This window comes from Vicugna pacos, chromosome 1, assembly GCF_048564905.1.
Source record: "Vicugna pacos chromosome 1, VicPac4, whole genome shotgun sequence".
NCBI lineage: Eukaryota > Metazoa > Chordata > Mammalia > Artiodactyla > Camelidae > Vicugna > Vicugna pacos.
This window is the reverse complement of record NC_132987.1, coordinates 74177658-74201900: the sequence shown is the minus strand read 5'-3', so window position 1 is coordinate 74201900 and position 24243 is coordinate 74177658. Positions and strand designations below refer to the sequence as shown.

Sequence of the window (24243 nt, the reverse complement as noted above, 5' to 3'; positions counted from 1 at the left end):
TTGTGAAAGGTTTACCGAAACTTTTCACACATCAGGAATGCAAAAATATTCTTTATATTTGATTATGATATTTGCATAATTTTTCATGTTTAAATCATCGTTACGTCTGGAAGATTTTCCTTCTCTATGTGTTGTGAGATACGACCCCAAAGTTGTTTTTTTCCATATGAATCTTGAATGTCTCAGCATCACTTACTGAATTATCTATAGCTTTTCCTAATTTGCAATACCACCTTACTATATGCTAGATCACTATGTATATTTAGGTCTGCTACTGAACTTGTCTGTGCCATTTACGTATTATTTTCTAATTCTATTTAATTCCACATTATTTGATTATTATGGATTTATAGCATGTTTTACTATCTAGTAGGGTAACTACTGCCCACTGTTTCTTTTTCCCATTTTTTCACTTCTGATAAAATACACAAAATACAAAATTTACTACCTTAACCATATCTAAGTGTACAGTTCACTGGTATTAAGTACATTCATGTGGTGCAACCATCAGCACTGTGCATTTTCAGAACGCTTTCTACCTTGCAAAACTGAAATTCCTCACCCATTAAACAGTAATTCTCCATTCTCTGCAGCCTCCACCCCCAGCTTCTGGAAATCACCATCTACTTCCTATCTTTAAGATTTTGACTACTCTAAGTACCTCATATAAATGGGATCGTATAGTATATACCTTTTCATAACTGTCTTATTTCACTTAGCAGAGTGTTCTCAAGGTTCATCCATGTTTTAAGTATATGTCAGATTTTTTTCTGCGTTTTTAAGGTTGAATAATATTCCATTGGAAGCCCATACCACATTTTGCTTATCCATTCATCCATCGATGGACACTTGTATTGCTTTCTTGTTTTAGCTATTGTGAACAATGCTGCTATGAACATGGTGTACAAATTTCTCTTTGAGAGCCTTCTTTCAATTTTTTAATATATATTCTCAGAAGTGGAATTACCAGATCTTATGGTAATTCTATTTTTTTTTTTTACATTTTTATTGATTCATAATCATTTTACAGTGTTGTGTCAAATTCCAGTGTTCAGTACAATTTTTCAGTCATACATGGACATATACACACTCATTGTCACATTTTTTTCTCTGTGATTTATCATAACATTTTGTGTATATTTCCCTGTGCTATACAGTGTAATCTTGTTTATCTGTTCTACAATTTTGAAATCCCAGTCTATCCCTTCCCACCCTCTACCCCGCCCCTCCCCGGTAACCACAAGTCTGTAATCTCTGTCCATGAGTCCATTTCTGTCCTGTATTTATGCTTTGTTTTTGTTTGTTTGTTTGGTAATTCTATTTTTAATTTTTGAGGAAGCACCACACTGTGTTCCACAGTGGCTGTACCACTTTTCATTCCCACCAGCATAAGGTTTTTTAGTTTTATTTTTGTTTTGGGGGAATTGCCATCCTAATTGGTATGAAGATGATATCTCATTGTAGTTTTGATTTGTGTTTCCTTCATGACTAGTGATGTTAAGTATCTTTTTATGTGCTTATCTGTCATTTGTAAATGTTCTTTGGAGACATATCTATTCATGTTCTTTGTCCACTTTTAAATTAAGTTGTTTGGTTTTTATTATTGAGTTTTAAGAGTTCTCTGTGTATTCTGGATATTAATTATTTATCAGATATGTAATTTGCAACTATTTTCTTTCATTGTGTAGGTTGCCTTTTATTCTGTTGATACTGTCTTTTGATGCACAAGAAGTGAATCATGTGCATTTAAAATGTTTAAAAATTTTCACAAAATGCAATCTGTCTATTATTTTCTTTTGTTGTCTGTGCCTTTGGTGTCATTTCTGAGAAATCATTGCCAAATTCAATGTCATGAAGATATGCCCTATTTTTACTCCTATGAGTTTTAAAATTTTAGGGATTATATTTAGATGATGTATTCATTTTAAATTAATTTTTGTATATGGTGTTAGGTAAGGATCCAACTATATTCCTTTGTAGGTAGATATCCAATTTTTTCCATAAACAGCATATAGTTGAATAATATTTTTATCACTTCTGCTACTCTTTGTGTTTTGTTTGGAGAGTTTAATTTATTTACATTTAATTACTGATGAGACAAAATTACTTCTGTCATCTTACTATTTTTTTCTATAAGCCTTATAGCTTTTTTGTCCCTCATTTTCTGCATTACTGTCATATTTGTATTTTGTTGATTTTTTGTAGTGAAACATTTAAATTTCCTTCCTCATTTATTTTTATGTACACTCTTTAGTTATTTTCTTTTTGGTTACCATGAGGATTACATTTGACATCCTAGAATATAACACTTTAATTTGAATTTATATCAATCTAACTTCCATAACTTAGAAAACTCTGCTCCTTTAACAGCTCTATTGCCATCCCTTGTAGTTGATATCATAAAATTATATTTTTATATGTTGTCTGTCTAAAACATAAACTAATAAATTTTAGAATCCATTCATCTCTTAAATTATGTAGAAAACAAAATATGGAGTTATAAGCCAAAGCTATAAGAATTCTAGGTTTTAGACTAATAATTACTTTAAAAATGTATTTGTCTCTCAAATTATGTAGAAAACAAAAAGTGGAGTCATACATCATTATTACAGTAATACTAGCTTTAATAATTGCCCATGTGTTTACCTTTACAGAAATTTTTATTTCTTCATATAGATTTTAGTTAATGTCTAGTGTCCTTTCATTTCAATCTGCAAGATGCTTTTTTATCATCTTTCAGGGCAGGTCTAGTGGTTATGAATCTCTCAGCTTTTTTAAAATTTGAGAATGTCTTAATTTATCCCTCACTTCTACAGGACAGCTTTCCTGGATATATGATATTTGGTTGATTTTTTTTTCTTTTAGCTCTTTGAATACATCAGCCCACTTTCTTCTGGTCTCCAAAGTCTCTGATGAGAAATTTCTGATAATCTTATTGAGGATCCCTGGAATGTAATCCATTGCTTTTCTCTTGCTGATTTCAAAATTCTCTCTTTGTCTTTTGGCAGTTTGATTAGAATGTGTCTTTGTGTGGATCTCTTTCAGTTCACCCTACTTGAAATTCATTGAGCATCTTGAATATTGATATTCATGATTTTCATCAAATTTAGAAAGCTTTCAGGCAAATATTTCTTCAGATATCCTCTCTGTTACTTCCTCTTTCTCTTCTCCTTGCAGAGACATCCACAATGAATATGTTGGTCCTCTTGATGATATCCCATAGGTCCCTTAGATTCTCTTCACTTTTCCTTAATTATTTTCTTTTTGTTTCTCAGATACTGTAATTTCCATGGTATTGTTTTAAAGGTGACTGATTCTTTCTTCTGCCTGCTCAAGTATACCTTTTAGTTTTAGCCACAATGTGTTATATATACTTTATATTAGGTTCATACTTAAGGATTTAATGTTTTTAAATGATACGGTGAATATAATATTTTTACATTTTCTTCCATTAGGGAAGAATTTTGAATGTTGATCTTATTGCTGGATATCCCATTGAATTATCTTATTGGTCCTATATTATTAATTTTAAGTTAATTCCCTAGGATTTTAGATTAAACAATCAACAAGTAATAATAGTTTTCCCCCTTTTCCAAAATTTCCATCTCTCAAGTTCCTTTTTCTTCCCCTTCTTGATCTGGCTAAGACCTACAGCACAGCATTCAATACTTGGAATGACACTGTTTATTCTTCTTTTGTTTCTAACATTAATGGAAATACTTTTAAATGTTCTGTCATCTAATACAAAGTTTGCTTCAGATTTTTACTAGATATTCTTTATCCAGTTAAGAATGTCACTTCTTTTATTATCCTCTGAACATTCTGAATGAGAATTGAATTTTATCAAGTGATTTTTCTTCTTTGGTTGCTTAATGAGTGAGTTATATAGCTATTTTGGGAGATAAAACCTCCTTAGTCATAGTGTATTATGCTCTCAATATTCTGCCAGATTCAATTAGCTACTATTATGTTAAGAAGTTTTATATATGTATTCACAAGTACAATAGCTTAATGTTTTTTTCTTATGCTATTCCGAATTTGGGGAATAAATTTTGTACTTACAGGGTGAGTTGGGTTCCTCTCTATTTTTTCACATTTAAATAACTTAGAGAAAGGAAATATAACTGATTCTTACCCTATAGTTGAGTGTTCTTATAAATCATGGTTTCTATGCCACAGGCAATTCCCACAAACATACTGATATCCAGTGTAGCCTAGGATGAGGAATAGTTTCATTATACCTTTAACCTGGGAGCAGAGCATAGAAAGAGGTGGTCCCTTACTGTGGCAGGAAAGGAAAGGGAAGTTGACCACTGGATCTGCAGGAAGGAAACTCTCTCTGGTGAGTGATTTCTTTAGACAATTATTTTAAGTTAGATGTTTATATCTCAAGGATGGCCTATATTGGGAAGAGCCAAAAGTAGGTTTGAAGATCATACTTGACTATATCAAGTAAGTATATTTGCTTTGAAAATATTCTACCTTACCTTATTAATTTCAGAACCTTCAATTTTATGAAGAATTCCTTTTAACCTGAAGACTTTAATAATTTCTCTGGCCAAATTGAGCATGACGTTGATCTCTTCCTTTGTTTTCATAGTGACAGCGATTTCTGGGTGATCGTATTCTAAGTAGCCTAAAAAACCCAAAATATTTTCAGTTGAAATAAGGACATTGTTTAAATATTTCATGTGAACAATAAGCTAATATTTCTGCTCAAATTCATGGAATACAACCTTCATCACAGGGAAATGTATCTCTCCCTGTAGAGACTGCTACAGTCAATCAAAGTTTACCAGTAGTTGCAGAGCTCTGCCTGACATTTTCTTGTCAGCAGCCCACACTTGCTTCTAAGCCCATGAAGAAGCACAGATAGCCACGGTCCTGGGATTAACAATTACACTGATGCACTTGCACTGGACACCGAGAGGCTCTTCAGGGCTCTAGGTCTGGAGACCATGACCCACTTTTCTGTTCTGTTTGAACCAGGATTTCTGACTACAGTTTGTGTCCTTAGATATGGCTTCTGATCAAGTTCTGTCACTCAGCCTGGGTCCTTTCCACCCACGCTGCTTGGGCATCCAGATGACTTATCAATCTATCTTCTTTTGCCTGTCTGATGTAGATCTCTGGATGCTCATCAAAGTTTCATCCACTTAAGTCCCACATTTGGCCTTTTTCTTGGTCATGAACTCTTGTTTGGTTTTCTTCTTGGTCATGACTTCTTGTCTGGCTTTTTCTGGTAATGACCTCTTGTCTACTCAGCATGACTCACAAAATAGGCTGTCGTTAGGTTTGGGCATCGAGCCACCTAGCAGTCATACCAGTGATCTGTTAGACTGTTCTGATTTCAACTCATTTTAAAGCCTAAATCCCCAGTTGGCAACTCTGTGGCAAAAGGAGGAAAAAATAACTTCTTTTCTTGTGTGGCTCCGGAAGGTACGTGTACTTCTGGTTTGAAAGGAATTAGAATTTATAAGATGATACTACCATGCATAATTGTGACATGCTAATGTGTTTTCTTTAAGCAGAAATTAACAGTCCTTCACTGTGGTATAGGACAGAGAAAACAAATGTGAAGAGGTAGTATTTCACTGTTCCCAGCCAGCCAAAAATATGATCATGTTGATTGTTGAATTTATCCACTTTTATTACTGATAGTTAGTAGGCTTCCTCAAAGATCACTTAGTTTAGTTGTCAAAACCATTGCCTCTCTGAAGTAGTAATGCTGAGAGATGGTCATGCTGGATCTTTAGGGTGAGAGGTACCTACCCAGTTCTTTCATAGCACGTCCCGTGTTCTTCGTTACCCTCCTTAATAACATCTACAAAACAAAAGAAATGTTATCCCCGTTGGAAAGTAAATGTTACAAAAATATCTTTATATTTGCAACTGATGAATTTTTAACGTAAATTAATAACTTTAAAGAGAAATATGATGGAGATCTTTTCAGGAATTAGAATTGAATTTTGTGCTGTGAATTTTATTTTACGCCAGCAAGTGTGGTGGAGAGGGTAAAAAGTGGCATTACCCAGACCGATTTTGAGAAGCCTAAAGATGAGTCATATCTTTTTTCTTAAAGTAGCTTCCTTTAAGATACTATTGATTCTGAAAAATGCAGGCATGCTAGGTACTTTCCCATTCGACTTCTGACAGCCTTCAAATTTGGGAAATAGGGGTGGCATTCAACCTTAAATGAGGTAGTTTTAGCCAAACTATGTGAGAGCAGAAATGATGACTAAAACTGGCCAACATCTTAGAGATTCAAGCCCTTTTGTATTTTCTACTGTGTATCCTTAAGTTACAGTGCTAAATATGAGTGGTTAGAAAAGGTAACAAAATTCCAGAAAATAATTTTAAAGTTATAGGCAGTGAAGAGAGAAAAAATACTGCTCTTTGTGTTCTACTACATACTGAATGCTCAATATTTTCAACTACAAAGATTTGGGCATATAACACATAGCATTTAAATGTTCTAAATTACCTTGAAAGGTGATCATTTAATTCCACACGACTGGCAAGCTTGTGGGCACATATCAATGTTAATCTGCCTCAATAGAGAAAATAGAAAACAAGATCTAGAACTTTGAGGTCCTAGAATCTTCTTTGCTGTTTACTAGCTATGTATGTGACTAGACATAATCATTTAACCTCTCTTGGTTTCATTTTTCTCATCTGTGTGACAGAATTAGACAAGGTTTCCCTCTAAATAAGTTACTGGTTCTTCTTTCTACTTGCCAGATCCCAATCCTTTACTTCTTTTATTCACTGTGGAAAAATCAGGGATAGAGAGAAATAGAAGGAGCCTTTGGAAATGATGAGTTAGATCTGTTTGCTCAACAGTGCCATCACTTCTCATCCTCCAGTGTTTCCTATTTAATGCATCTGTAGCCTGACAGATCCTGGAACTTGCATTGAGAAAAGCTGACAACTGCATGTGGGTTTCGTGACAGCTCCACAAGAATCAAAAGGTGTGTTCCAAAACCCTCATAACTTGTTAATACGGTACACACACTGCAGTGAGGAGCCATTTGAGTAATCTAAATGTAGACTATTTTAAGTTTTTACAGAAATTTCTTAGCAAACCAGGAGTCAAAGATCACACCTACATACATAGGCAGAAGATATGATGAGTGAGGGTAACTGAGGGATGGGGGAAATAAACACTCTTCTTGGTATTTAAAGTTTTCCTCACCTGTTTAATCTGTTTAGAACTTGCAATCTTATCAATTATAGTCATTATGTCTGCTTCGCCTTGGACATACCCTTTTAGGATAGCATACCTAAAGGACAGCTGATGACTCATATTTTTGTCTATTACTTGCAGCAACTTTGGTGTCACGAGCTGAAAAAACAGGACTGCTGTTTAACACAAATTGTACAAGTTTTAGTTGATTTTATGTTGGTTAGTTTAACTAAGGTAAGTAATAATAGAAAATGATATGCTGTCAATGGTAACTATAGTAACTGGTCAGGATTTTTAGTTATTTTGTTTCTAGTATCTCTATAACTTCGTGGCTAGAGCAATTTCCTCATAACTGATAATATCAGACTCCTTTGTAAGTTATGATTTATTCTTTACTTATTTCTCTTAGAGAATTGCATGCTATTTTCACCTGGTTCAAATCCTTGAAAAACATGTGATTACTCTTCTGGGCCTAGGTCATAAAATGACTGTCTATGAAGTACTGCCACTTTTACCTGCTAAACCTCCTCCTAACCTTCTCACTAGATGGTTCATTTGGGTTTGAGCCCACTGCAGCTATACTCCTTATTTGACCCCACCATTAATTTCTAGTTGTTTTTTCGCTAAGTTTTAAGTCTCCAGGTTATCTGTTACCACTGTACAGTCCCCTAACTTCAGCAGAGTTGGCTCGTCCCTATGTTTTCCTCTCTGTGCTCCACAGTCTCCACATTCATATAGAAAATAAATAACTACCCATTATTCTTGCTATAGAAAGACATACTAGACAATCCAAGGTCATTTTTGATGCTGTGATTCTATAATACTATGAATTCATATAACACAAAATGTGTATTTTTTTGGTTTCTTAATGTATATGAATGTATACTATTTGCTTTATCAATATGAATGGCGTGTACAGTTTGTTTTGTTGATTCTGTCTTTTATTTTTGGTATTCATAAGAATAAACATTACTTTGGGGTTAATTTGTACTTACACTAATACATATTTTTTTATGTGCTCTCTACTCAAAGGAAAAGCTGTGATGAATATTTCTGTACTTTCATGTGCTAAAAGAATTTCTAATGTAATTTGAATATTCATAATGGTATGTTATAAAACTTAATTTGTCAAAGAGATCTAAAATTTAAAATTTAAGCATCATTCCAACAGAAAGTGGAAGCCACAAAACTGATAAATTGATTTTAGTCTTTATTATGTGAAGCAGTCAGGAGTAATTTGCAACTGCATGAATTTAATAGTTCTTTACCTTCAAAATGCGTAGAATGCGAAGAAATCGAACAATTTTTATAAAAACCACAGTTTGAATCAAATAAAAACTTGAGTTAGTAGCATTTGTCTCAATAAGCATTACATCTATGATGCCAACTAATGTAACTGTTAACTCAAATAGGTTCCAGGCATGTAAAAAATACTCTTTCCTCATTGCTGCTACCTGTTGATTTAAAAAGAAATTGCATTACCTTACTTGTTTTTGCTTTTAGAACACCACTTTCCATAATAATTAAAACATTGCTAGTTAGCGTTTTCTCTGATCTACCTTCAGACTCCTTTTTTTGAAATACTAGTAAGTGGTCATATCAACTTGAAATTTAATTGTTAAAATATTGAAGCATCTCCTCCAATGGAGAAAATATTCAAAATATCTATTCTTTTATGATAGTTCACTCATTCTTTCTTTATTAAAAAAAAAGGTTTTATTGAAAAACTACTATAGCTAAGCGAATAGTAGCTATCAAAGATGACTGTGGATTCCAGCCTGAGAAACCGGGCTTCCAGTGGAATTTTAAAGCAAGAGTAGATTTAGAGGCATCAAATTTGTTCTGAATATGCTGTTTGGGATGTTAGCACAGTATTTTGTTGTAGAGATCCAGTCATCAGTGGTCTTTGTGATCTGAGGCTCTGGATAAAATCTGAGCTGGAGCCATGGTTTGGGGAGTCGTTAGGCTGTGAATGGTCGTTGGTGGCAGGGAAGTGGCTGAGACAGCATGGCCCACAAGACCTGTTGTTTAATTCACATCTATATCTCCTGTCTCCTGTGTGGAGGATATGGAAAAATCTTCTGATTTAACATCTCTGCAGTCTCCATCCTGACCAACCCATCCCCAGGCTCCTGTCATTAGGAATAATGCTATTTGTCACACCATTGCTTCTAACTTTTCCCTTGCTCTTTTCGTCCGTGCTGCATACTCACATCCTCAATCTCTACTTTGACTCCTATTCATTATTCAAATTCAGCTCAAGCATCTCCTTTCCTTGATAGCCTTCCTTCTCTGACCCTACTATTCTGTGTAAAGAACTGTTTTTTTTTCCCATAGCTCCGTGTATTTCTCTATTATAATACTTAAGATACTAACTTGTAATTTTGATTAATTTGGCTTTTTTAGCAGCCTGATTCCCCTACTTACTGTGATTCAGAGGAAGTATAGGAGACAGACACATTTAGGCCAGAAAAGCACATGTGCCATTGTAAGTTAAGAGATTGTCATACTTTGTGGGGGTTTTTCTTGAGGAGGGGTATAATTAGGTTTATTTATTTATTTATTTAATAAAGGTACTGGGGATTGAACCCAGGTCCCTGTGCATGCACACTCTACCACTGAGCTATATCCTCCCCTGCGACCATAACTTGTTTATAAACCAACTCCTGTGTGCTTAGTGGTACAGGGTCAGTTCCCTTGAATCTACTCATATCTGGCAGGGCTGAGGAAATTCAATGTCTAAATTTAGAAAGTAGAAGACCAGATCCTGGTCTTACTAGGTCCTGCTCAAGGCACAGTTTAGCTCCTACAGATGCTTCATTTCATTCTTATTGAAACAGAGCATAGGCTGTATCATTTTCTTAGGAATGTGAAAAAACTGGTATAACGAGTATGACCTTATCCAGATACCAAGTATTCAGACACATGAAGGAATTATTTGAAGGTCAGTAGAATACAGCCACAGGAAAAGAAGAGCTTGGTGTAAAAGGCTAGTGTAGGCTTCAAAGGAAGAGGGGCTTGTTGAATATATGGCTGTAAAAGGCTGGTTGGAAGCTCTGGTAATGGAAGCCTGTGGCATTCAGATGCAGAAGAGTCATTACCTTCTTCTGAGAAAGTTTCCAAAGACCCATCACACTAATAGGTTGAGGAGTGTTTGAGGGAAAGTTTGAAAATACAAAAAGGAAAGTTAAAGCATAATTGTATATTAGAAAGAAGACAAAGTTTGAGGGATTGGATCCTAACTCTACTATTCATGAGCTATGTGACTTTAAAGAAGTTACACAATTTATCAGAGACTTGGGTCCCGCTCCTGTAAAATGCACGGCATAGTGTCTACATTAAAGGGTTAATTTAATGATTTGAAATGTTGTAATCAAAATGACTGGTACCTTATGGGTGATCATTTATTATTACTGTTATTAACATGATATTTAAAAAGGCACAGTACAAAGGGGCAAAATTCAACTAAAAAGAAAAGATGTTGAAGGATATGATACGTGAAGGCAAGCATGCAAATAGGGCAGCGAAGATGAATGTTGAGTTAAATAGAAGGGAGAGACAAGAACAGCAGTGCACAGCTGGGAGTATCCTCTCAGTACAGAGTGTAATGGTGTCTTTGTGGTCCTGCTCTGCTGTCTTAAGTGGACCTACTGAATGGAGCTATGGCTGTGCACAGCTATGATAGCAGCTTAAACCTGGCAAAGCACAGAGACAACAGAGCTAGAAGGATCTTTATCTATCATTTAGGCCAACTGTGACGTTTCATAGAAGAAATTGAGATTGGGAAAAGTGGAGTAACGTGGTAAACAGCTAACAGGCTTGTCAGAGAAAACCGAAACCAGAATCAATTCTGCTGTACCCCAGCTCAGTGCTCTTTCTGTGACAGTACGTATTATATGATTTTAGGGAACGCTTGACTCTCACCCGCACCCAAGTACCTAACCCTAACCCTAATTGTTTTATTTCTTCTTAATTATGTGGCCTCTCCCATGGTCTTTACAACTAACCTGGAATTTACGACACACAATGTGATTGAATAGGAATTCATTCCCCTCCCCTCACAAATCATAACTCTGCAGTAGCATTTTAATTTTCCACTAAAGATTGAAGATTCATCTATTTTGTCTACATAAATATAATTCTTCTATTTAAATCTCTGGCTTAAAATGTTTTATATTACAACTTGATCTACTATGAAACAATACTATTATCAATTTGTGGGCATACATTTCCATCATTTAACAACTACCTTTATATTGGATTTAAAAAAATCAAGTTAGAAAATGTTTTCCAAGTATAAATGAATCTCTGTCATCTACATTTTCATCTGTTTGTCTACCTAGTATTAAAAATAATAAAATGAACATCCATGTGCTCACCATCTTGCTAAGTTGAAGAACATTATCGATACCTTTGTAACCCACTCTGTGTCCCCTTGACACACTATTTTAAAGTTTATTTTTGCAAATAGAAATCAGTCCTTAAAGTATGAATATTTTCTAAAATACCCAAAAAATCACCTTTAAAAATGAAAGTTTATTTGTTTGAAAAGTGAGAGAGAATTTTGTAGAAAACTGACTGCAGTTAGTGTTGAAAAATGAAATTGAGAAATCTCCCTGTTAGACATATAACACACACACACACACACACACACACACATTTTAGATTACCTTAAGTAAGGCCTCCACAATATAAAATGCAAGAAAAAAGTAGTTAGCATGTCTTAATTCATCCTCATAGATAACATTTAACCCAGGTATCCAAGAAATTATAATAGGAAATATATTCATTAGTGTTACAAGGTATCCGACGTACTCAAATTCATCAGCAAATACTATTTTATGGCATCCACGAAGAAAGCAATGTCTGTAAAAAAAAAAAAGATAGTTTTATCTGATAAAAAATTACACTGAATTATTTTAATTGTATGCTTAGTTCTGTTTAATCATCAATAGCTACAGAGTCCAGCTTAATTCTGAGAAGTAGCCATCACTTCCAGGCACTTTCTGGCATCCTACTTTCGGTACTGTCCCTTTAATTTCCTCCTCTGCTAGATGTCTCCAGGCTGGCTTTCCCTCTTTCCTTCTGACTTTCCTCACCTCACCTCTTACTCATTTTTACTTATACTTTTAATACAAATATTTTAGGTCGTAAGACAGGGATATTTCAAATTGGAAATATTAAGAACAAAAAGCAAAAATCCCTCCCACCTTCTAGCAATTCCACTTCTCAGAGATGACTACTATTACTAGCTTGAATATTGTTCCAGTCTTTTCGTTTATATAATCATTATCTAAAAATGCAAAAGGAATTATATTATACGTATTATTCTATAACCTATTTTTTCCTTTTAGCAGTGTTATCAGGAGCATTTTTCCTTGTCAAAGCCTGTAATCTGGAACAAATCCCAGGATGTTTGGTAGTAGAACAGGATGCATCCACATTTTATCAAAAAATATAAATTAATGTATATGCTTTAAAAACTACTTCCATACTGAGTGTGCTAGAGAGTGGAATTGTGGGTGAGAGGATTTACTTAATGTGTTTTTAATTTTATTTTTAAATTATTCACACAGTATAATAATGCATTTTTATTGCTAAAACTCAAATGAAATGATTAATCAATTATTGATTAGAGTGGGTAAGTGTTGGATTCCTTAGCTATTCTTAGAAAAAGAAAATAAAACTATGACTACATCTAAGATCCTGTCATCAAATTGCAGAAACCCTCCAAGGCCTCAGGCAGTGCCAGTGAGAGAGAAGCCCTAGAGTGTAAGCCTTGTTAACTTCATGGTAACACTGCCTTTGCCCTTCTCAGCCCTCTCTCCAGACAGTTTTCTCTTTCTTTTTTAAAAAAAATTTCAGCCATATTGAGGTATAATTGACATACAAAATTGTAGACATTTGAAGGGTACATCATAGTGGTTTGATACACATATACACTGTGAAAGGAGTCCCTCATCTAGTTAATTAACACATTCATTAAGATTGCACAGAATTCTTTTTTTTGAGGTGCAACCATTTAAGCTCTACTCTCTAGCAAATTTCAATTACAAAATTGTTCTCAGTTATAGTCGCCATGTCTTTCATTAGCTCTTCAGACCTTATTCACCTTATGACAGTTTGTAACCTTTTACCAACCTCTCTTTATTTCCTCAACCCCTCAGGTCCTGTAACTGATTTTTACTGTTCCCATGAGTTGACTCTTTAAAAATCTGAATTGGTTTATTAGTTCTAACAGGTTTTGGTAGGGTCCTTATATATATATGAAATTATCATGTCATCTGCAAATAAAGACACATAACTTCTTCCCTTCTGTGTGGATAATTTTCTTTCTTTCTTTGCCTAATTTCTCTTTCAGGACTATGTTAAATAAAATTGATAAGGAGAGATACCCTTGTCTTGTTTCTGGTCTTAGAGGAAAAGCTTTCTGTCTTTCATAATTGACTATATTGTTCACTGTGAAACTGTCATATATGGCCTTTATTATATTGAGATATGCTTCAACTTTACCCAGTTTGTTGAGTTTTTAATCATAAATGGATGTTGAATTTTTTCAAATTCTCTTTCTGCATCTATTGGTATGATCATATGATTTTTCATAAGTTGTATGATTCTATTTATATGAAATATCTGAAATAGGTAAATTCATAGAGGCAGAAAGCAGACTAGTGCTATTCAGGAGCTGGAGTAGGGTAAGTGGAAATGAGAATGACTGCTTAATGGGTACTGGGTTTATATTTAGGGCAATGAAAATGTTGTGGAATTTGATAGAGGTGATGGCTGCTCAACACTGTGAATGTACTAGGTAACACTGTATGGTATGCTTAAAAATGGTTAATGATTCATCCTCTTATGTGAAATTTACCTCAATAATAAAAGTTATAACACTATATCTTTTTTCTTTAAGTAACTTTTTATATGTATGTAAATAATTGAGTTGTAAACTACCTCAGGTATTTTGCAAAGTGTTCAGAATATAAATTTTCAAAGAACAATACAAAGGAAATTTCAAATGAATACAACAGTATTTCTGGTAAGGTTCAAAGCACTTACCTTGATGGTATCCCTTTTTCCTTTTTTGTATTATACACCCAATTGAGCAATACTTTTCTAGTAAAGACAAGAATTTTTTTGCTTTCAAAATAATTCTTTATGGTATCAGCATTAATATATCTAAAAAAAGACAAATTTTAAAAAAATACTTTAAAATTTTTGAGATATGTTTTATGCAGTATTGTCAGGAAGCAGAAAGACTATTTTGTCCAGTGATGAGAGGAAATGAGACCCTTTCATGGGCATGGGTGCAAGTCATGAAGATGTAGATATAAGTGGATATATAATTATGAAGTTAGGTTGTGGGACATCAAACAGGGAGTATAAAAAATTGGAGAGAAATGGTACAAAATAGTAGAGAAGTCAAGATTCAGGGAGAGAAAGCATATCATGATTCAAATATATGTAGGTTTTAATGGTGGGTCCTCCATTATCTGGTGTGGCAATGAGCGAATCACTTCACTCACCTATTTGCTCTGTGAAATGGAGATAAAAATACTTATGCCAGCCTGGGCTGATTCAATGAGAAAGTATGTATGAGGCACCCATCTCGCATATCTCTTTTCTTTTACCTTCTGGGCAAGTGATCAGGGCATTTATGGGGAAAATGCAAGTAGTGAAATAAAAGAGCAAAATGGTTATTTGGAGAAGTCAGTGTTTCATAACCCTCCCAAAACATTTTGTTAGTACTTGTCTCAAGTTGCCTATAAAGTTCTGTTGACTTCTCCATTGAGACAGCTCAAATCAATGTGCTATGATTTGCTTGCTTAGCTAACTCCCTTTGTTTTATGAGGAATTTACCTGCTGCTGACCACATGTGTTCATTATCTTTCTTGGATGGAGGATAGGGCTCCAGTCTTGGATCTGGGGCCCTACCTTAATGGAAGGGCATTGGGGGCTTAAGGTCAAAGTTGGACTTTGTTCTCCCTATGGATTATAACGTTCTCACTCTAAAATTTGGGCAATTTCTCTGCTTCAGGAATACTGATATAATTTAAAACAAGGAGGTTATTCAATTATCTGTGAGTCAACATAATTTTCCATGTAGTAGTTATATGGAAAATCATGAATGTGTATATGACTTTATTCATTTCTGATTTTTAAAATATTTACAGTAGGTTGCAGTAAGTGTTCTACAGAAATAATAAATAAGAGGGCATTCTGGACCCATGAAGGGGGGTGTTTAATATAGCCTTGGGGAATCAGGAAAACTTCCTGAAGGAATTCATGTCTAAGCTAAGATCTGACCATTTCACAAATTCCTATGAATCCTAAAATTCTGTGATATCAATGTGTGTGATGTTTTACCGACCAAATTACTGTGTCTTTTAAGGTCCTGAATTCCTATGTTACATCAACATGTTCACTGTTTACACCAGATTTAGGAAAACAGTATGATCTCTTTAACTGGATAGAAAGGCAGCTTAGCTTTGAATCCAGGCTCTGTAATTCATTAGTCAAGCAGCCTTGGGTGAATTGTTTAACCTCACTATGCCCATCTACAAAATGAGGATAATAATAGCACTTATGGGAATTTTATGACATTAAATAGGTAATACACATAATATGTTTAAAACTGTGTCTGACATAAGACTCAATAAATAAAATCTCTATTCAAAGCATTTCTTCTTAGGCACTTAGCACAGGTCTTGGGACCTCTGTTTAAACCCACCATTCTATCTTTTTAGACTTCTTCTCTTGCCACTGGACACCCCAGCCCATAGGGCTACTGATAAGAATGATCAGCAAATGGCAAAATAAGCTTTAAGGCAGCCCAGCAAAGAAGCAACTACTGAATACAAGTGTAATTCATAGACAGTTCTCCTGGGATTTGAATACCATTTCAATAATCTTGATGTTCTCCACAGTGCCTGGCATACAGCTTTGCACACACTAGTGTTCAATATTTATCTCTTGCATGTACAAATGAAGTGTAATACATTGCAAAACTTGCCTTTTCTGTCCACCATGAGTCCTTTCAACCCTTAACCCCTTTTCCCCACTGTTTATCTCCTCTTTGTATCCATTAAATCTGGATCCTCAGAGGTATATGTTGCTTCTGCGTTCAAGGAGGATTTAAAAAGGAAAAATCAAAGTGGTGAGCTAAATTGCTCTATACGGGTGCTGTGTGTTTGTGTGTGTGTATGTATGTGTGTGTGTGTGTGTATATATATATATATATATGTATAAAATATGTTCACCTCTCCTGGACAATGCAGTGATAATGCTTTTCAGCATATCATCTATACATTTAAAAATTTCCACTGTACACTGTACGTCTGTCTTCTTTAAAGTATGAATCATATTGTTCTAAGTTGATCACATATGCCCAGCCCCCTCCTTCTACTCTGTGAACATCACTCAGGTCCCCTAAGGATCTGAAGGGCCTAGAGCAAAAGGGCCAGTTGAAGCCCTTGTACCATATATGGAAATACAATGTCATAATAATTTACAAGTCTGGGTTTGAAATGAAAACCCTCAGACTCTTTGAAAATCTGTTCTTGCACTACAGCAAGAACTTGCTCCAGTGTCTGGCTGCTTCTCTTCCCACACATGACTTATCCCTCACTGAACCTCAAGCTGGTGCACGTACATGGACACCAGGCTGGCACATCTCTTAGGATTTGAGGGGTGCACACCAAAGGCCCAGATTGTTTGTGAGATGATGGCATAGGGGAAAAGGGCCAAGAAGACCCTAGAAATAAATTTAGGACCATTTGAGCAGGGACTTTTTGTGTCCTTGGTACTAAGAGTGAGGTTTAGAACAAGAAGGTATGTTCAGGTTTGGGATCGACGTTATTGCACTGCCCTATGGTTTAACTCTGCCCCCTGCCCAGTCATACAGCCTTCATCCAGCCACAGGGGATGGTCTGAGGGTACCCCCTACCACACTGACTTTGAGGAACTCACTGCTGACTGTGGAGGCTTCCATCTAAAGAAATGATTACAGTGTAGCAAAAGAAGATGTGCATTGAGAAGGTGCGCCTGGAAGTCTTTGACTTCGTGAGGTATTCGAGTAGCCTGAAAGGAAGAGTGGTTTACAGTAGCTTAGCTTTGGGGGGCAAAGGGAGAAAGGGAAGAGCGTCTCAGTCAGAAAGAGCAGCTTGTTCAAATGCACAAGGGTGGGAATGAGCAGAGTAAGTTTGGGGAACTGGAAGGAGGTGATTTGATCTGGTTGTGGCGGCCAGAGTAGGCAGGGGCTCACACATATATCCTCAAGTTACCAGACAAAAATGAGAAACTCATTTGCACAATTTCGTAAATGCAGTGGCTTAGGATGGAAACCTTCTCCTGGAAATATACTTACTCTCCCTTCTCACCAAAGCTTCCTGCTGCACCTACCAGCACCTGGACTTCACTCTGGGACAGAATCTCATCCCTGTATTGTCTCTGGTAGCTCGCCTAAAAGAAACATTGTGTCAAATATTACATAATATGGATAAAAATGACAATGTATTATTCCCTTTATGGAAAAATAATCTGTGAGAAGGAAGTCAAAATTCCCAAGTAATCTAGTACCTTTATAGAAAGACTCTTTCTATGGAGACCAGACTATGAGATTAGTGCAGAAAGTAGGTCTGAGCTTTGGGTGGAATGAAACTGGTTCTGCAGAAAACTAGGCCCCTATTAGATGTTAATTAGATTTTCAAAAATGAGTGGAGTTCTGTGGCCAAGTAAGTGTGGGAACTGCTACAAACTATCCCCATCTGAAAAGTTTATAATGCATATTAGAAGAGTAGAGGCACTGAGAAATCTTACAGTAAGGGATTCTGGTTTATGCCTTTGCTTAATTCCAGTTTCCCAAATATTTTGACAACAGCACTCTCTCATCTCCAATTAATTTCAAGCATGAAATGTACTTCCCCTTTGGTACAGAACACAGATATTCATTCAGTCAGTCCATGTCCTGAGAACCACTTTGCTTCAGTGTGTTGAACATTATTGAGAGTCATCTTCCTAAATTGGAATGCATGACATGATTAAGGATTCCCAGGTTCTACAGAAGACATTCTGTCTGCATAATCATTTATGGACATTAAAACATGGTTTTGCTCTTGGAGGAATACTAGAAAGGGATAGAACTAAATTTAAAGATGAAAAATCAAAAGGCTATTTGTTCATAATTACAGAAATTCAGCAGAGTATCATTTTCCTTTTTAAACATCATTAGAATACTTGTAAAATACCCTGAAATTAAAATATTTTCAGTATCCTCAAAGATAAACACTGTAGTTTGTGGGAAAAATGGGAGAAATAAGGAAGCTGAAAATAATATGAAACTCATGTCATTCGTCACACAAACAACGAAGGAGTTCAATCCTAGAAAAATGTTAATTCTTAAATGATCGTTCACATCAAAATGTAAGAAGAATTTAGAGAATGGTTGATTCCTAAAAATAACTACCATTCATTGAGGTCTCTAATATAATATTGAATTAACATCATAATTTATGTTTTACATAAAGTTATTTAATTCTTGCAACAACTTTATGAGTAAGGCATTTTAATTGGCATTTTACAGATGAGAAAGTTGAGGCTCAGGGAGTTAAGTAGTTTTCTCAAGATCACATCAGAAACTCAGTTTCTCTCTGAATTTAGAGTCTGTCCCCCATTCCCCCATTAGGTTATGCTGCCTCTCCGGTACCACTATCTTGCCATGATGTTATTTCTCTTCTAATGTACAGTTGTAGAAGAGATATTGCTCCAGTTAGTAAGAACTGGCTGAGATTTAAATAAAAAATCTCAAAGCTTTGAAAACTGTAATAACCAATGAATAATACTATTGGGAGCCGTGAACATTAGAGTTAAGATTGTAGAAATCAAATCAACAAGCCAAGATAAACATGAAAACATGTTTAGAAAGAAGAAGGACTAAAAAGCCATAAAGTGAGATGAAGATCTGGAGAATAGAACAGAGAGATCCAACCTCCTTTGAAAAATAAGATTTCCAGATTAAGACCTAACACATAGCACAAAATCAACAAAGATATAACAGCAGAAACAGAAAACAAACATTTAAGGCAATAAATCAAAAAGGAACAGGGAATACATATTGTAGAAAACATAGGATTATCACACATGGCGGGAATCTAAGAGGTCATTCAGTTAGCATAAATTTCCCCTTTTACAGATGGGGAGAAAGAAGACTAAAAAGAATAAGCCCTGAGTCATACATCATATTAATAATAAAACCAAAACTGAGTCTCCTGCACTGATTATAAGGATTCCTGAATATCGTATTTTCCTGAAATAAATTAAAAATCTGGAAGTGACTCAAGAACATGATCTCATAAAATCTGCTGGTGGGACAAAGCACCACATAGGCATAAGTTCATCCTTCATGGCACTACCTCAATTACTTAAAGAAGTTATTTTATGAGGACCTTGGAAAGCTGTCTTTGAGACTCAGCTTGTCTGCCACGACTACTGCTGAAGAGGGAACTGTCGTACCCTAAAGAACTTCCATTTTCCATGTTACACTGAGCAAGCAGAATCCTTCATGAATGGAATAGCTGAGAAATGAGGAAGGTCCGGCATGAACATTTCAAGAAGATGAGTCATGCCAACTAGTCAAGACTCTGACCTGGATAGAAAATGTTAACTGGGCTATTAACAATTTCTCACAGAGTCCTATATGCTGCTGTGCTACAGAATTCCTTGAATTTTTACCTAAGATTTGATATGAAAACATACTATCTTATACCCACAGTTATTAGTGGACCTGGTGGTATTCTTCAATGAAAAATTGGTTTGGACCCAGATATGGGCAGTGTCATGGAACTGACTGCATAACACATCAGAAGGCAGAGCTCAGCTGTAATTCCTGCCATTGGGATCTGTGAAATTCCCAGTTTCTCAAAATAAAACACCTACTTAAGCTAATTTGAGTGGATTTTTTTTCTTTTTCCCTTTTCTTTTCCTTTTTGCAGTCAAGCAGATTCCCAAGACAATGCCAAACTTCCCTTTGCCTTTCTAAGCAATACATTAAAATATGCGGGTGAATATAACCAAGATGTCTTAAGCAAGGAGGAAATTTTCAGTATAATTTTAGCCCAGCATTTTATTTATTTTTTTAATTTTAATTTTTTTAGTATAGTACTGACACAGAAGCAGAAACATAAATCAATGGAACAGAATAGAGAGCCCAGAAGTAAACCCATGCACTTATGGTCAATTAATCTGCGACAAAGGAGGCAAGAATATCCAATGGAAAATAAATTAAAGACCTAAACATAAGACCAGAAACCATAAAACTCTTAGAAGAAAACATAGGTAGGACAGTCTTTGATGTAAGTCATAGCAATATTTGTTTGGATCTGTCTCCTAAGGTAAATGAAACAAAAGCAAAAAATAAATAAATGGGACCTAATTAAACTTCAAAGCTTTTGCACAGCAGGGAGACTACTGACAAAACACAAAGACAACCTACTGAACGGGAGAAACATATTTGCAAATGATATGACTGATAGCCAGTAATTTAAAAAGCATAAAATAAAATACTAACTATTTGTGCCGACAAGAGACGCCTGTTGGCCAGCTCCATTGCTTCAATGTTGAGGGTCTCATCTATTTCCTTGTTACATTCTAGACATCTCACTTTTTGATGTTCTGCTGTTTCTCCTTGGCTCAACTAAGTAAAACACAAATCAAAACCAAAAAACAAACAAACAAACAAACAAACAAACCCATAAATGTAAACATATTTTTTAGCATAAACTTTAAGCAATTCACATATCTGTTTGGTTTGAAAAATTATACAAAATCTTCTAGATACAGAAAAATGTTCAGATGAGTTTCCTCATCTTTGCACAGTCATCTAGAAGGTAAAATAATTGCCAGTTTTGGGGGGAAGGAGTTATAGCTTTACCTTTAATGGCATCATTAGTAGTGTGTAAAAGCTACTACATTTCTGATCACACTTGAAACAAGTGGTTCTGAAAGTGAGGTTCCCCAGCAGCATAGCCTCACCTGGGCATTGTTAGAAATGTACATTCTCAGGCCCCACCACAGACCTGCTGAATCAGAAACTCTGGGGGTTTCAGCAGCAAACTGTGTTTTTACAAACCTATTCCATGATTCTGCTACAGTTTAAGTGTGACGACCACTGCTTTAAACTAATCACTTAAGATAGAATACAAAGTGAACATGGCGTTTAGGAGATGGATATATGGATAACTCCATTTTACAGATGAAAAAAGCTGAGGCTTAGATAAAAGGAAGGCTTACAAAAGATCACAAAGCTACTTATTAAGTGTCAAAGCTAGGACACAAACCCAGATTTTCTGAATCCAAAGCCATTATTCTATCTGGAATGCTAGAATATCCGTCGTGTCTGCATTGTAAAGAGGAGAATGCAGCTTTTTAAAATTACCTGCCTTCTGAAACAGATCAAGTACCCAAGTGGTAGCCTTAACCCTGAGGCTTTGCATTAGAATTAGCTGGGTAAATGGATTAAAAATACATATTCCTGGGACCCTCCTCAGACCATCTTGCATCAGAATCTCCTGGGTAGACGTTGGGAAATCAATCTGTATTTTTAATAAGCTTTGCAGGTGATTCTGATGCAGCCAGGTTAGCAAAAGGCCACCATCAGTTGTTGGGAGCTACTCTAAAGTCCATAGACTTGACTTGGTATTCTTCTTACCCAGAAATCCTGGCAGTATTCCTGTTAGGTAAAGGGCTTCATTCTGGGCCCCCATCTGGAGCTTCAGGTACCTTTTAAAGGATATAAAGTGGATTGTTGGAAGTCCTATTCCATAGCAACCAATTATATCTACACTCCTAGAAGTTGACCCCTCATGTTGTGTGATGCAGAAACATTGCAGTGAAAACTGGATGTGATATAGGAGATGGCAAACCAGAAGAAGCATTGAGCAGATCCCAGAATAACTTTTATTATTTCCCCCTATGGCAATCATGATCACTGATGAGTTATGTACTCAGAAATGAATAAGAAATCTGACCACGGAGATTCTACAGCATATCTCAGGAGCAGGAGGTGATGTTTCACTGCATCCTATCTTATGATATTGGTTTGGATCCTGTTTTATATTAAAAATGATATTAACTATAAGCTAGCAAGTACTTACATATGTAAGTGTATTATATACTATATAATAGCCTAAATAAATGCTGAATAAATGTTGTCCACCCTCAATCTAGTAAAAAAGAAAAAAAAAAAGAACTAGCCATTTTCCAAGGCTCAGTCTCTTCTTTTTCTTTAAAAGGCAGCTCCAATACACTGCTCCTTCTTTTGAAATTACAATATATATTTGCTATACACTCAAAAGGGGCATCACCTCTACTTTGTCCCACAGTGATCACAAAATTTCCTAAGAGCTGTGAATTAATATGTATAACATTTATACTTATGTAAGAGCAATCATATCCACTTTGAAGGAATAAACAAAAGCTGTTACTTGCTTACCGCATATGGGTTTTGAAGTATAATTGCTTCCTCCACTATGTTCCAATCTGCATTAGCAAGATCTCTGTCAAATTTGAGTGCCGAGGCTGCAGATTTGGTTAACTCTTGAAAATGTTGAAATGTATAATACAGTGATTTATATTTTGTTGATGTGACATCATGAAGACCTTTGATACAAGGAGCACACTTTATAAATAGTAAAAACACCATCATTTTGATATGAATTAATAAGCTTCCTTTAGTTCTTATTGTCACTAGTGTTTTTTTAAGTTAAAGACTCATATTGTTTGATAATGGGAATACTAACAATTTCAAACTTTTCTACTTTCATACTCTGTCTCACAAAAGCTGAGGTACATAATGATAATAGTAAAAGCTATTTGGGTAAACATGATTCTGGTTGTGTCTGTGACAGTATTTCTGGATTTAGATTGGTGGTCTGAGAAAAGGAGACTGCCCTCTACAATGTGGGCAGCCTTATCCAATCCACTGGAGGCCTAAGCAGAAGAATAAAAGGCTGAGCAAAAGAAAATTCACTCTCTCTGCCTGATGGTCTTTGAGCTGGGACACTGGTCCTCTTCTGCCTTCAGACTAGGACTGGAACACACCCTGTCGGCTTTCGCGGTTCTCAGGCCTTCGGATTGAAGATCTTGGGACTTCTTAGCTTCTATAATCACGTGAGCCAGTTCCTCATAATAAATCTCTTTCAATACATACATATATATATGTATAGAGATAAGGGAGGGAGAATATATGTACATTTACATATATTAGGATTTTTATATATGTATACATGTATAGCCATACCTCCTACAAAGTATCTCCTACACATCTATATGTATATGTACATATATCCTGTGTTTGTGTGTATATATATATTCTGTACACATAAACACAGAATATATGTACATATATACACATAGATGTGAAGGAGATACATATGTAGGAGGTATAGATACACATATATGTGTACACAGAGTATGTGTACACATATACATATATTTCCTACCTATATGTAAGATCATATATATGACAAGTATTTATGGTATATATTTATTTATCTCCGGATATATACAGTTGACTCTTGAACAACACAGGAGTCAGGGGTGCCAACCTTCCACGAAGTTGAAAATCTGTATATAAATTTACAGTTGGCTCTTCATATCAGTTGTTTTGCATCCTCAGAGTCAATAAAACTGGTATTTCTGCTTCTACTCTCTTCAAAGCCAATCAGCTATCCACAGAACTAGAGTTGTCATTTTTAAGACCTTATTCATAAAATTATACTAACTTGCTTAAAACCAACCAAGTAATTCCTTTTGCTCTTAGAATAAAATCTCAAAATTCAAGGGCTTTCCTTATCTAACTCCTTCCCTACCTCTCCCACCAGCCATCCTCCTCTGTCGGCATTGTTCTCGAAGGTTCCAACACCTCACTCTCTGTCCTTGAACACACTCGCTTTCTGACTTACTCAGGAATCTACTACCTGTTGTGTTTTCTATTTTAGTTTTATGTGCTTTGTTTACTTTGATGCACAAATGATTCACTGACATTACTTTATTTTGACTTGCTT

General features: G+C 35.4%; 1 protein-coding gene across 10 annotated transcripts in view; it reads right to left on the bottom strand.

Annotated features, from left to right (window-relative positions):
* Window positions 1-24243, bottom strand: part of SLC9C1 (solute carrier family 9 member C1) — a 66080-nt gene that overhangs the window by 15931 nt on the left and 25906 nt on the right. For all 10 annotated transcript variants that reach the window (XM_072965349.1, XM_072965372.1, XM_072965351.1 and 7 more), the window contains 9 exons: window positions 22671-22837; window positions 20748-20873; window positions 17550-17644; window positions 14243-14362; window positions 11857-12052; window positions 8455-8640; window positions 7196-7345; window positions 5773-5824; window positions 4488-4636 (listed from right to left, as the gene is read on the bottom strand). In XM_072965349.1, coding sequence (XP_072821450.1) covers window positions 4488-4636; window positions 5773-5824; window positions 7196-7345; window positions 8455-8640; window positions 11857-12052; window positions 14243-14362; window positions 17550-17644; window positions 20748-20873; window positions 22671-22837 — 1241 coding nt within the window. The remainder of the gene's footprint in view (window positions 1-4487; window positions 4637-5772; window positions 5825-7195; window positions 7346-8454; window positions 8641-11856; window positions 12053-14242; window positions 14363-17549; window positions 17645-20747; window positions 20874-22670; window positions 22838-24243) is intronic.